General features: G+C 38.2%; 2 protein-coding genes across 2 annotated transcripts in view; both read left to right on the top strand.

Moving 5' to 3' along the window:
* The first annotated feature begins 2,205 nt into the window (after positions 1-2,205).
* LOC127422094 (claudin-8-like) lies at positions 2,206-7,659 on the top strand. Its single transcript, XM_051665456.1, has 2 exons — positions 2,206-2,336; positions 4,749-7,659. Exon 2 carries the CDS (start codon positions 4,824-4,826, stop codon positions 5,868-5,870), a length of 1,047 nt encoding a protein of 348 aa, XP_051521416.1. The 5' UTR covers positions 2,206-2,336; positions 4,749-4,823; the 3' UTR covers positions 5,871-7,659.
* Positions 7,660-10,783: 3,124 nt separating this feature from the next.
* LOC127422429 (glutamate receptor ionotropic, kainate 1-like) overlaps positions 10,784-13,938 on the top strand; it is a 57,621-nt gene continuing 54,466 nt past the window's right edge. The window contains exon 1 of the mRNA XM_051665945.1: positions 10,784-11,304. Within this exon, the coding sequence (XP_051521905.1) occupies positions 11,151-11,304 (154 nt within the window). The 5' untranslated portion in view covers positions 10,784-11,150. The remainder of the gene's footprint in view (positions 11,305-13,938) is intronic.

Below are 13,938 nucleotides of genomic sequence, written 5' to 3' on the forward strand. Positions count from 1 at the left end.
ACACTGTTGGGCCTCATGTATTCAGATAGAAGACAAAGGCAGGCCTAACAGTCATAAAAAACATTCCTCAAGCCCCCTCCTTCTAAGTCGTAAATCTTACTGATAAAAATCGCGCCGAAATCAAACAAAGGGAGTCCAAAACAGACTACAAATCCATGAAGCCTTGCTCACTAAAGGATCGAGCACTCAACTCCTATTGGATGAGGCACACAACAGAACGTCCCTCAAACATGACATCATCAGGACTTCAAATAATTCTGAAATGCTTCCAAAGTTGCTTCCAGCGACTTAGTTCACCGAATACGGATGTAGCTTTTTGCTGCTCTCCGGTGCAGCCTCGTGGCACAAGGAAGTAATGTCCGACTTGAAACTGTAGCCATACAATCTCCATCTCGCTGGACGAGTTGAGATTACTCTGTGTTCAACCGAACACTCTAATGGATCCGCTCGTAAAACCGCGTCTCTGAGTGATGAACACAGCTGCTTTATCTCCAGCTATCGTGAAATCAGCTTTCGGGCTGTCACTTAATCATCTCTCTCTCTCTCTCTCTCTCACTAACCACACTGACACACACACACACACACACACACACACACACACACACTGTCACACACACACCATGTGTGTTATAGGATTATTTTTATTTCCATATCTAATCATATCACTGTTTAGTTTGTAGTTGTAAGTCTGAAGTTTATTGACTGCATTGTATTAATTATTAATTGATATTACTGCATAAATAAACTTTGTTTATATTACAAAGAGAAGTGTTTTGGTTTGTTTTGCATAGACCTGTGTCATGCTGATGGGATGTCAGTGCTCGGATTCAAACCTTCATTCATTGTTTTTTTTCCCGAAAATCGATATTCTTCGGATGTCGATTTTCCTAAGAAAACAATCTAATATTGAGACTGTTTTAATATTCGGTTATTAGCCCCTGATTTCAGGGTGGTGCCCCGTCAATGTTAATCCTTATTAATATTCTATTGATTTTTGATAATTGATAATTATCTTTGATTGTTGAATTTGAATGATCAACAAGCTAGTGTTAATTTTAATTAATGTTTCATCGACGTTAACAATTAACGATTATCTTTGATAACTGTTGATTTAAAGGATTAAAAAAAGCTAACATTGATTCTCATCAATGTTCTGTTGATTTTAATAATTAATAATTATCTTTGATAATTATTAATTATTGCTAATAACCAAACTTGCTCCTAAACGTAGCACACTACATTTACTGGAGTCCCATATGAGGTTTTAATGAGTTAGATACAATTAATTAATTTAAATATTGATTAATAACTACAGAAATAATTATTAATTATTTCTGATAGTAACACTGATCTAAACAACCAGTAAAGCCCTACAACACTATAGGTAACTCAGCACACAGCAAAACTCCTGTCTGTACAAGGGATTTGTTTGGGTTTCAGTGGTAGTACTAAGCCGAGACTGTTAACAGGACTGATAGAAAGGTTGACTATTCACTTTGTATTCAAGTGTGTTACCTGTAACCAGAGTGACACAGTGACTCCCTCTAGTGTTGAAGTATGATAATGCCACAACTCTCACCTTGTCAAGGTCAAAGATTCATTTGATCTGTGTGCCAGATACATTTACTTGAGAAGCAAAATAAGACTTGTTTTCATACAGTATCTCAAATTAACTTTTTCCATTACCCCATTTGAAAATCTGCCTTAATTTAGGCATACATCTTAAATACATCTTTATTGAAGTTCATACTTAAAAAAAAAAAAACTTTGTCAGGGTAACCATGTATTCCCCGTATGGAGTTTTGAAACTACCATTTCAAAACTCCACATATTCCCCATATTTTCTCTGAAATCATGTCTTAATATCTTAAGAAGTTTTGCTTTCCAATTAAATATGTCTTGTTTTTAGAATGTACTAAATGTTTTAATACAAATCTAAAAATACAGAAAGGTTTATGTGAGGGTAAAGTTTAGGGGGAAGGGTTAGGGGGTAAAAAAATATAGATAAACAGACATATGTTTGTTCGCAGCGTAAATGGCCACAGGACAGTAAACACACCATCAGCATCTCTCTGTACCCTTATCATCCTGAACCAATCAGAACACTGTGCTGCCACTTTCCCATAACAAACCCTTTTTTTCTTGAATTTGAGTTTCTGTGTTTCTTAAACTGCAGAAACACATATCGTCACACCCTGGCAATGCTGCCATTTGGCTCTATTTGGACACTGTTGCACTCTGTGATTTGGGGATAACAATAACAATTCTCATACACCTCTGAACTTTTGCTTACGACTCTATGAGACCTTTGGATTTGCACGCTGGATCACTAAAAGGTGAGTAGTTTCTCTAATTTGTTAAGGATTGTTTCCAAGCATTTTTTAAAGGGCCGTTTTCACAGGATGCGTTCTGTAGAAGGCATTATAGCTCTATTAAATGTGTCTATAGTGTGTAATTTAGTCAACTGTAAAATAGTCAGCTGTAATTAATCCATTCGTAGGTTAATCCCCACAAAAAGTTTAAACACTGCGGCTCTGTGACACTATCTAAACATTGTTTGTTTAAGAAGCCCGACATGGCAACATTGGCTCAATCAATCATGTGACTTTGGGGCGGGACTATTTGTTTGTCCAACCAAAGGAAGATGAGTGGAGTGTTTGGAAACAGTTTGAAAACAATCATTATTTTTGCGATTTTGTGTGGTGACGCTAGTGGTGCAGAAATTACATGCTTAATCTTTAACTTCAATACCGTTGCTAATGTACACACTCCATGCACTCTGAGATGTTTATCCTGCCCCCAGATTCATCTGATTGGTCCATTGTTTTAAAACTGTGTTGGCGCAAGACTGAAAAAAACAGCAATACACAGCTCAAAAAAAAAAAAAGGCACTTGTCCAACATTGGACTGAACAGCTCTTGTTTTGGAACTGTAGTGTTCCGTACCAATCCAGACTTGTTGGCATGGTTACGGTTTCTTTTTCCACTGTATCATGAGTCGCCACATCAGTAAAGCCTTTCCACCAGCACGGTTTCCTGTTCTGAGTACAGTTAGCTAACTGTTCTGAGAATTCAGGACCGGGAATGGTTTGTAATCATACCGTATCGATCCATGCTCAAGTGGAAATGCTCCTGGAACCATTACTCACTGTGCCCGTAACCGTTCAGCCCAATGGTGAAAAAGCACTTAAAGACATTCGTCTGGCGCATGTGTACATAAAACAATTTAAAAAATGTCGCAGATGGAATGCAAGAACGTGTCCTGTGTGAACAACCCCTTACAGTATTGACTTTAAGGCCGAAACATACTCTACGCAAGAACGTGAACGCAAATGCTTTTAGTTAAGCAAGCTCGATATTGTGCGTTGTTGTGTTTCAAAATGGGTCAGAATGCAATTCTTAACACAACGCAAGTATGCATTGCATTCTCCGTGTTGCCACAAGAGGTGCTACAGGGGAAATTAGTGTGGACTGTCCGACTGTCATGGCGAAGCAATGATTTGAGGAAATTATTGCTGAACCAATAAGTTAAAGTCAATATACACCGATGAGCCAAAACATTATGACCATTCACAGATGAATCGAATAACATTGATCATCTCCTAACAAGGCCACATGTCAAGGTCCGGGTAGATTAGATGGTAACCGAACAATCAGTTCTTGTATTCAACGTGTTGAATGCAGGAGAAATGGGCAGGAGTAAAGACCTGAGCGACTTTGACAAGGACCAAATTGTTATGGCCAGATGAGTACATACCAACAGTGGTCTGAGGAGGGACAAACCACAAACCAGCAACAGGGTGTTGGGCATCCCAAGGCTTATCAATACACGAGGGCAACGGAAGTGCCTGCAATGGGCACACAAATGTCAGAACTGGACTTTGGAGCAGTGAAAGAAGGTCATCTGGTCCGATAAGTCCCGTTTTCTTTTACATCACGTGAACCGTCGTGTACATGTGCACCGTTTACCTGGGGAACTGATGGCACCAGGATGCACTGTGGGAAGATGACAAGCCAGTGGAGGGAGTGTGATGCTCTGGGCAATGTTCTGCTGGGAAACCCGGGGTCCGGCCATTCATGTGGACATCAATTTGACATGTGCCACCTACCTAAACACCGTTTCAGACCAGGTACACCCCTTCATGGCAATGGTGTTCCCTGATGGCAGTTGCCTCTTTCAGCAGGATAATGTGCCCTGCCACTCTGCACACATTGTCCGGAATGGTTTGAGGAACATGATGCAGAGTTCAAGGTGTTGCCCTGGCCTCCAAATTCCCCAGATCTCAATCCGTTTGTGCATCTATGGGATGTACTGGACCATCAAGTCCGATCCATGGTGGCTCCACCTCGCAACTTACAGGACTTGAAGGATCTGCTGCTATAATGTCTTGTTACCAGATACCACAGGACACCTTCAGGGGTCTTGTAGAATCCATGCCTCAGCGAGTCGGTGCTGTTTTGGTGGCACATGGAGGACCAACAACAAATTAGGCAGGTGGTCATAATGTTTTGGCTTATCAGTGTATTTATTGCAACTTACCTGAATAATAACACATCCATTAATGGCACAGAATTCTGAAGGTAACTCTATCACTCCCTTGAGTACTGAGGTTTGTTACCGCCACAGTAATGCAAAAATACACATTAAGCATGTTGGCCAAGCGCTAGAATCTGCCTACGTATACTCACGTGAAGTATGTTTCTGGCCTTAGACTTCACCTTGAAACTAATTTGTCATTCTATTTTTAGGATAACTGACGCAATAACAGAGGACAACGTCTGTCCCCATAAAAGAAAGAGTGACCAGGCTTCGCACATAGGTCAATGATGGTTCATGGGAAGTGTGAGCTCATCGCTCTGTGCCTGGGCATCATCGGTCTGATTGGCACGGCCACGATCACAGGCCTTCCCATGTGGAAAGTGACAGCTTTCATTGGCGAGAACATCATCGTCATGGAGACACGCTGGGAGGGCTTGTGGATGACCTGCTTCAGGCAGGCGAGCATTCACATGCAGTGTAAAGTTTACGACTCTTTGCTCTTCCTCCCACCAGACTTACAAGCGGCACGTGGGCTGACATGTTGTGCTCTTGCTCTATCTAGTCTGGGCCTCCTGGTGTCCATCACGGGCCTTCGTAGCACGGCGTGTCTCAAAGATCAACCGCGCCTCAAAAACATTATCGTGATGGTCGCGGGGGCGATGCAGATCTTGGCTTGTATTTGCGTTATCATCCCGGTCTCTTGGACTGCCCACACCATCATCAGAGACTTCTATAACCCATTACTGATTGACGCCCAGCGTAGGGAACTAGGAGAGGCACTCTATATTGGCTGGATTACCAGTGCCCTCCTTCTGGCATCTGGAGTCATATTTCTCTGCCGTCGTGTTGGTCCGCAGTCAGGCTCGTTTTACATGTATCCGCCCAGTCATCCAGGCAATAAACCTACTCTAAACCGCTTCCATCCTGTCTCCAGCACCTGTAGTTCTACTGGACAACAGCCCTTGCTCCAGAACAACAGTCTTTCCCCTTCTGTATGTAGCTTTGCCATTACGCCATCTGTTGGTCAACGTTCATCCTACACCAGGCAGCAAATGATAACACGACCTTTAGTGTACAACCAGAACATGTTACCACTTCATAACCCACACACATACGGCTCAAATATAATGCAAATGCATGTACCCAGAAATACTCAGTATCCCAGTCAGCTTTCCACACATTTCAGAGGAAGCAACAGCAGCAATCTGTACGCCTCCTATACTTCTGGCTCAGCATTTCAACCTTTACCTCAGAATCCACTCTTCATAGGGTACAACTTTTCCAAGGTTCAGTCGTACAGCTCAGACAGTAGCTCTGGACTGCGTATTTAATAACATATTTTACATATAAAAAAATAAATAAAAAAATCCTTAAAATTAAATCGTTATGACAGTTTTTAACAACATAAACTAAAATATATGCAGTGTCCAAAACTCTGAGACCATTATTGAAAATGCTTCTATTTTGCATTATATTCTAATTAAATACAAATTTTATTCATCACAAGTTAAAAAAACAAAAAACAAAAAAACCTCATGTTTAACTGAAAACTGAAATCAATTTGAAAATGTCTTCCCCCTTTTGCTTTAAAACCTGATAATACGTTATTTGATTTTTTGTGTGTATTGTGTGTAGCACTGAAATCACATGGTCAGGGTCACAAATTTGAAAGCTAAACTTTGTGCAGAACCTTAATTATTTCTTCATATTTTTTACATTTTTTGTACTTTGAAATGGATTCTGAGAGCTGATGGTTATTTTGTGAGAACATTGATGACCAATTTGAAATTATTAGCTCAGTGCAAAGATTTTGACTGATTGTTTGTTATGCCAACTGAAATTTAGCCCCCATAAACAACCTTTGTTTCACAACGGGGCATGAGAACAGCAAACATATGAGCATATCAAACCAGTTAAGAAGTGGTTTGTTATTCTCTGTGATTAAATAAAAAGCACTGAGTTTGACCTGGAGCTAAAAAAATGAAAATATTTGAAGATATCATAATTTTAATATCCCATGCTGTTAATATTAGTAAACAGGGGACAGTAAATGTACTAAATATTCACTGATGATTAACCAGTAGATGACGTTACACATATTTATTAGCCTACCCGTACAAATGGGTTGTTAATCTGCATTTTCTTCCGTTTTAGTTGGCTTTTTGTAAGCAGAAACTTATTTTTAAATATTTAATAAAAAATTAATCCTTTGTTTGTTATAAAGAATTGAGAAAACCAATCAAAAAATGTTACGCAATTCGTTTTATGTTATGTAATATTATGTAATGTGGTCTATTATAGTTCCTTGGTTTGGTAATGTAATCGAGCTCTGAGGAAGGTCACCTGTGACCGAAACGTTTGCTATTTTGCAGTGAAACTGAAACACATCTCACAGATAGTGGTGTATGTCATCTTTTTTTTTTTAAATAATGGTCTGTGGGCTTTTTGTTTTTAGATTTTATGCGGTGACAGTAGACTTATTCCAAACATCAACAGTTTTAACACCTCTCCAGTCTAAAATACCTTCTAACGGGCCGTTCACACCGAAAGCGTTTTTGCGTATGCAGTGTAAACCCTAATATTGTAATTTCTGGAAAAATCATGTTGTCTTAATTAAACATTATTTAAAATGTCAAGTTTTGGGCTCATAACTCAAATATCTAAGTACCTTGTATTATTTGTTCTTAAAAATCCATAGACTTAAGATTTTAAGTGTCAATAACTTAACCTATTGAGTACAAAACTGATGCTATGGGGAATACCGACAATGTCTTGCACTTGAATTATTTAATTATGTTTCCTTGGTCAAAGGAAACATATGGGAACAAGGGCATAGCCAGGAAATTACTTTTGGGTGGGCCTCAATAAAAATAGATCGGCCAAGTTTTCGCCTCAATTTTTTATTTATTTTTTACTAAATGTTCCTTAACAACAGAGAAGAGGTGCATTCAAACAGTTCTTTCACACTTTCAGAAATTAGAATTTATGCATTTTAAAAAACTGTTACTATATATATATATATATATATATATATAATTGAATTTAAAGAATCTCTAACATTTTGGCATAACCAAAGGTGGGCCGGGGTGGGCCCAGCCCACCTTTGGCTACGCCACTGTATGGGGGCATTTAAATAGTTGTTATTAAAAAGTAATAGAGGTTATAGCTCTTTTGTAGTATTATTTATGTTGAATTGTTGCAAATAAATAAATACATTTATTTGATGACTGACCTAGAATCAGTTATAATATTCCTTATTTTAAGATGCAGTCAGTAACTTTTGCCTTTGTGTCATCTTGGACTTACACTGACGCCTAGCGGCTTGGATGCAGCATCATTTAAAATCAACAGTTTTCAGTTTCAGATGTCATTGTAGTAGGGCTGGGCGATATGGCTTCAGAACTATTTTTCAGCAAATTGACAATATTCGATATATATATCAGCCATTGTAGCCATGTAGAATTAATATTTCAAAGGCATTAAATAAAAATCTATTTTAAACTGATGAAGGCATGTTTCCCACAGTTTTTCACTAAATTAACACAAGAGAGAGTAAAATCATTTTCAGTCATTTGCATGTTTATACCTATATTTAACATACAATCATATATGGAAGCTTAATATTAAATCTTATTTACCTTCATATATTTTTACTAAAACATTTTTCTTTGTGCAAAACTACTTCGCTTATTTTTTGGAACCAGATGAATATTGCATAGTCCTAAATTATTACTTTGGAACCCAGTCAAGTTTATTATTATAATATGATACTGAATTATTATTATTTTCAGTATAAGATTTTTTAAAGATAAATTAATGTATTTCTGTCCTATTTACTTCACCCTAAACTGGGGTTTTTATTTTGACACTGCAAGTGCAGTCCTGTTTATTTCACCTTTTCAGCTTTTATTATGAAACGCAAAGGGCCATGTTTGTTTGACATTTATGAGTTTCACATCTTGTGAACCGCTGTCAAACTCACCTTTACTGTTCCACGTTTGTAGATTTGTACAGTGTTGGACAAGCTGCTAATAAAATATAGCTAGCAAAGCTACCAACTACTCAACAGAAAAATTAGTTAAGCTAAGCTATAAGCTACACGTCAGAGAAAGTAGCAAGTTACACTACAAGCTACATGTCAAAAGTAGTTTTCTACATTTAAGCTACTTCATTTATTTTTTCAACCAGATACACGGAGCATACTGTCATAGACAAAGCATCTAGTTTCTCTGGCGTATAAGGTGAATAGCTTTGGATAATGTTTGGAATTACGTGAATGCTTGAACCGGCAGTACCTCACAATACAGGTGAACTGCGCTAAAAACACGAGCCTGTGAGCCCCGCCGCCCCCGCGCCTGCACACAGATCAGCGTATTGCCGGTTCAGTCTGAAGTGCATACAGACCATGTTTATCTGTCTTTAATCCCAGCCTTTGGAAGTTAAATAATCACATATGATCATATCTCCATTTTGATGTTATTTTGATTAATTATACAGCCCTGAAAGATCATGAAATTAGTCTACTGATGCACTCTATGAAACTTAATGGGCAAATAAAAGGCACATTAAAATCATCGCAATAGTCACGATATTTTTTAATTTTATATCATCAGCAAAATCATTTGATCACCCAGCCCTACATTTTAGAAATGTAATATTCACTGTCAGCCATGAATACTTTAATCAATGAGTGAAAGTGTCCAATAACAGGATGGTTACAGAGATTAAGCGAGTAGTATTCGGCTGGTCATGTAATCTCAACATGGCTGCCCCCATGTGCGGACCCTCTCCATGTAGAATAAAACAGCTTTTATAAGGTCACTGATATGACTGGAGTCTTCATTTTAATGTGAGTGGTCATGATTTCCTACATATATTGCAAAATTACAATTCATGTCTTTAGGAGTTAAACTTTTTTAATGAGGAAAAAATGATTGACTGCACCTTTAAGATGTGTTAATGTATGACCTAAATTTGAGTTGAAACAACAACATTTAAATTGTGAAGTCTACTTGCATCTAGTTTCCTTAAATACTTAAGTTCATTCTATATGAACATCAAGTTAAGTGAACTTAATTACACAAGTTTTGGAGACGCCATTACTCAATTCAATTGAGGAAATGAGTTTACACAATCATTTGAGTAGAGTCAACTTATTTGGGTTTTCAGTGTATCGCAGCATCTTGTACTGGAGCGCTTCATTTTTAAACACTGTGTCAAGTGAAAAAGAACATCAGCTTTTAAATACACGTCTGAACACCTGTGTTCAGTTGCATTCATTGCGCTCAATTCGTTGTGTTTGGTGTGAATGGCCCCTAAATGCAGTGGCGGAGCTAGGGGGTGGCCAGGGGTGGCCGTGGCCACCATGGACCGAAGCTTGGCCACCCCAGTGGCCACCCTGCTCGCAACTGCCGCTTTGGTCATTTTTTTTGTCTTGGGCACAATTTAGTTTTTAGAGGTGGAACTGTCTCTGTACAACCGCAACACACAGGAGTCTTAACATGTGCGCACACCAAGGTCGCCGCACCTCTCTGTCCCAGGTGTCACTATATTCCTCCCCCTACGAAATGCTGCCTGAAAATTTCTGTGCCACTACAGACTGATCTCTGGCTCCTGCCAGGCCACCCCTGTGAAAAACTCCTGGCTCCGCCCCTGCCTAAAAGTGCTTTAAATAAATTATCCCTTATCATGTATTATCTGTCTTTGTTTACCGAGACTGAACTAGATCCTACCTCTCTAATGATTCATATGATCTCTGATCCAGATCCTGTCTAATCCCTCTAATGCCACATAAACCCACTGTCACAGAGACCTAAAGAATGCGGCGAACCATCACCACATAAACCACATGCGCAACTCATTCGAAAAGCTCTCTGATCATGCGCACAATGGATTGCCAACTCTGTATAAATAAAAGTGAATTCTGTTAAATCACTGATTTGTTTGAAGACCATGCAGCTTCATAAAAACGCGATTGTATGAGTAGTGTGAGACATTAAGCCATATGGCTAGTATGATTTTACTTGGCTAGTCTCTAAACCTCCCCGCGCAATTCTCTCCTGCATGGTCGCTTTTTTCCTTGATTTTTTCTTCATGTGCTTTTAATAAGAAAAGATGAAGATTCTTTTCTTAAATGTGGGTTAAACTGCAGTGGAATAAGACAAATGCTTCACGTGTTGAAATCACAGACAGATAAACGGGTGTTTAATCTGCGCACAGCCCTCGGGCAGATTAGACGCGCGCTTCCATCAGAGCTCCGGCACAAGATTTAATCATTTCCTCGGTGTACCAGAGAGCAAAGACATTGTCGAGGTCGGCTGCTGCCAGATTTGAAGTTAATCTTCACAAACGGATCCATGTTTGCGGATCAGAGACTCGACTGTGCCCTCAATTGAGAGAGCGCACGGACGGGGGAACGCTCGCACCGGGTGTCTTTCCTGCGCGTCCGGTGCCTCTCACCCACCGCTATGTCCTGATATCACCGGGGAAGGGATGCTTATTCACGGCGACTTATTCTGGAAAGTGTTGCCCAGTTAGCACATATGGATGTGAGGTTTGGGATCATTGATTCGTGAGTGGAAAGATGCTGGTCGGATGGAAATTATTCCTTTATGGATACAACACTGGCACATGAAAAGAAGAGGGCTATGCATGTTGAATCTTGCTCCTGCAGGTGCACCATGGCGAAGAGGAGAGCTGTGCGCTTTATACTGCTGTGTCTGATGGCAGAGTTGAGTCTGAGCGCGCAGCAGGTCTTGAGAATTGGTGAGTGTCAACTTTATTTCACTGATCCTCTGTCAATTTATTGGTCTCATACACGAAACACTCCTATTTATTTACTGTAAAAGAGGAACTTTTGTCTATTTCCCCTTATATAGTGGCCAAAAAAAGTATTTGGACTTAACCATATGGCATTTATTGTAAAGAAACACTATTCAAAAAAGTTCTGTAAAGTGAAGCTCTTAAGCATTTGTTTACCTACCTACCATGTGTTGTCCTTGCATTTAGATAACAGAGTATAACTCAGAAGTTCTCTGTTTTATACTGTACTTTTGATAAATTAGTGTACTTTTGAGCCTGTTTCTTTGTATTACCAGTGATATGGTCATGTATCATGTTTTCAAGGGGTCCAGTATTTTCTTTGAAAAGTCTAATCTATTCTGTTTAATCCTGACTTGTCATTCCTGATGTCTTGAGAGAGAGAGAGAGAGAGAGAGAGAGAGAGAGCGAGAGCGAGCATAGATATGCTGTAATGCCAAGGTCAATCTACTGATACTGATTTCTTATGATCTGTTGTTGCAAGTATTGACCCACCGGACCTAAAGATGTTGACATAAAGCACTCCAGCAAAATAAAGGCTTATGAGTTACAGAAAAATGCCATATATATATATATATATATATATATATATATATATATATATATATATATATATATATATATATATATATATATATACAGATGCATAGCCTAATAAATACCATGATTATCATTATAATTTGGAAATCAACCATATTGATGCTTTAGGTTAGGGTTTGTGTATTGTGCTGCTGTAAGAGTTTGTGGTTTTATCGAGTTTTAAGTTTGGCCTGTGGTTTCAGTTTATTTGTTGCATAATTGCTTTGAGTTGTTTAGTTAAATAGTTGTACATCTATTGCATTTTTACTCTGAAAAAACTAAGGATGCAGAATACATTGGCGGCCAAATCTGTACGGCTGATAAATGTACATTTTAGAGTTATCGGTCCCATAAGTAAATTAGGACGAAATATTAAAAGCTGAATTATGGCTTAATCCTTAAACCATTTCAGGCACACGCTACTCTATAAGGGTTTTGATTGGTGCCTTTTGCATATCGTGACACATCAGCACACTGCGACTTTGCTTTAGAAGATCATTTTTGGATATGAGTAATCGTTCCTTTTTATTTTTCTATGCAATGCCTGCATTTTGTTTCTTTATTCTTTATGTAAACTTAAAAAATATTATTTTATTTTTGCTGCTTGTTCAATTTACTTAATTAAACTGAACTAAAGCAACACAGTTCTTGAGCATTTTGTCACAACCATTGCGTTCTATCCATATACATGTGTAAAATGGAAGTTTACTTAATTCATATGAGTTGGGACTACATGTAAACTTTTTGTGGCGTTAATGTAGCATTGATGAAACTGGTCTGGGTATTTCGATTTTGCAGCATGGGATTTTGCATGGGACTCGATTAGGAGAGGGGGATACTTGTTAATGTGTAATGTTTTGTTATGTTGAGATTTAGAAGAGTTTCTGTTATGTTGGAGTTTTAGGGGTTACCATAGTGGTGAAGAGTAGAGCTTGAGCTAACGATGAGGACAGGTAGATGGCATTCAGGAAATTGATTGATCGTTTCGTTGAGCAAATGCTGTGCTAACCGTAACATAGTTACTAAACTACACTCTGTAGTGCTCACTAGTTAGTACACAAAGAAATAAAATATATTTATGTGAGTTACATTGACATATTTTGTTGGGTTTACCCAATTCAAATAGGTTCTTTGTACACAAAGTGTTTATGTTGATATAAAATAGTTATTTCAAGTTAAGAAAACTCATTTCAAACACATGGAATCCACTTCCAAAGAGCTATTTTTTCTTAGTGTATGTAAAGTCATTTTGTCCATGTTTCCAGTGAGTTTGAGTCTTATTTGTGTTCCTTATTTGTGTCTTTTGACTGGTTTGAATTAAGTGTATGCACTAAGTAGCTTATTTACTGAATTTATTATAAATAGCAGAGTCAACAGAATTATTATTTTTTAATTAAAGAAAGCTGTCCATATAGAAATATAAAATGTCTTTATTTAACTGGTTCAAATTAGGCTACATTTGGTAAATCTTTATGGGAAAAGAACGATTTAGATGTTTCTTTTCAGTTTCCTTGTTTTCTGCAGATGAAGAAAAAAATAAAAGCAGTTATCCACTGTACATGTTTAAATTTATCGGCAAATGTATCGGTTATTGGCCTCCAATGAATTATCGGTTAATGGTATTGGCCAAAATTTCCATATCAGTGCATATTACTCCACATCATTATTTTATTAACAATGCCGTTGTGTTATTTAACTGCTATCATTGAGGTTAATGGAACGATTAGTAGCAGAGACAGTTCATAATGTCCCTCTTTTATAAGAACATTTTCTGTAATCTGTCCTTTGTGTGTTTTTAATCAAGCCTCCATGATTTCTCATGGTCTGAGGTCGAATCTAATCTTTGATTCTTTGCAAACCTTTAATCTGCTCCATATGGTACGTTTCAATTATACCCGCTTTTGCTGGGCTAGAACCTCGGTCCTGGCGCTAGAGTCCCTCCCTCTGTAGCAGCTGGGTAATAGTGGCAAATCTTTCCCCTTAAGCATGTTAAACAAGCAG

Source organism: Myxocyprinus asiaticus, chromosome 31 (assembly GCF_019703515.2).
Source record: "Myxocyprinus asiaticus isolate MX2 ecotype Aquarium Trade chromosome 31, UBuf_Myxa_2, whole genome shotgun sequence".
In the NCBI taxonomy this organism is placed as follows: Eukaryota; Metazoa; Chordata; class Actinopteri; order Cypriniformes; family Catostomidae; genus Myxocyprinus; species Myxocyprinus asiaticus.

What these genes read in the sequence shown, in the direction of transcription:
- LOC127422094 (XM_051665456.1), top strand. Translation starts at nt 4,824, where the DNA reads ATGATGGTTCATGGGAAGTGTGAGCTCATCGCTCTGTGCCTGGGCATC.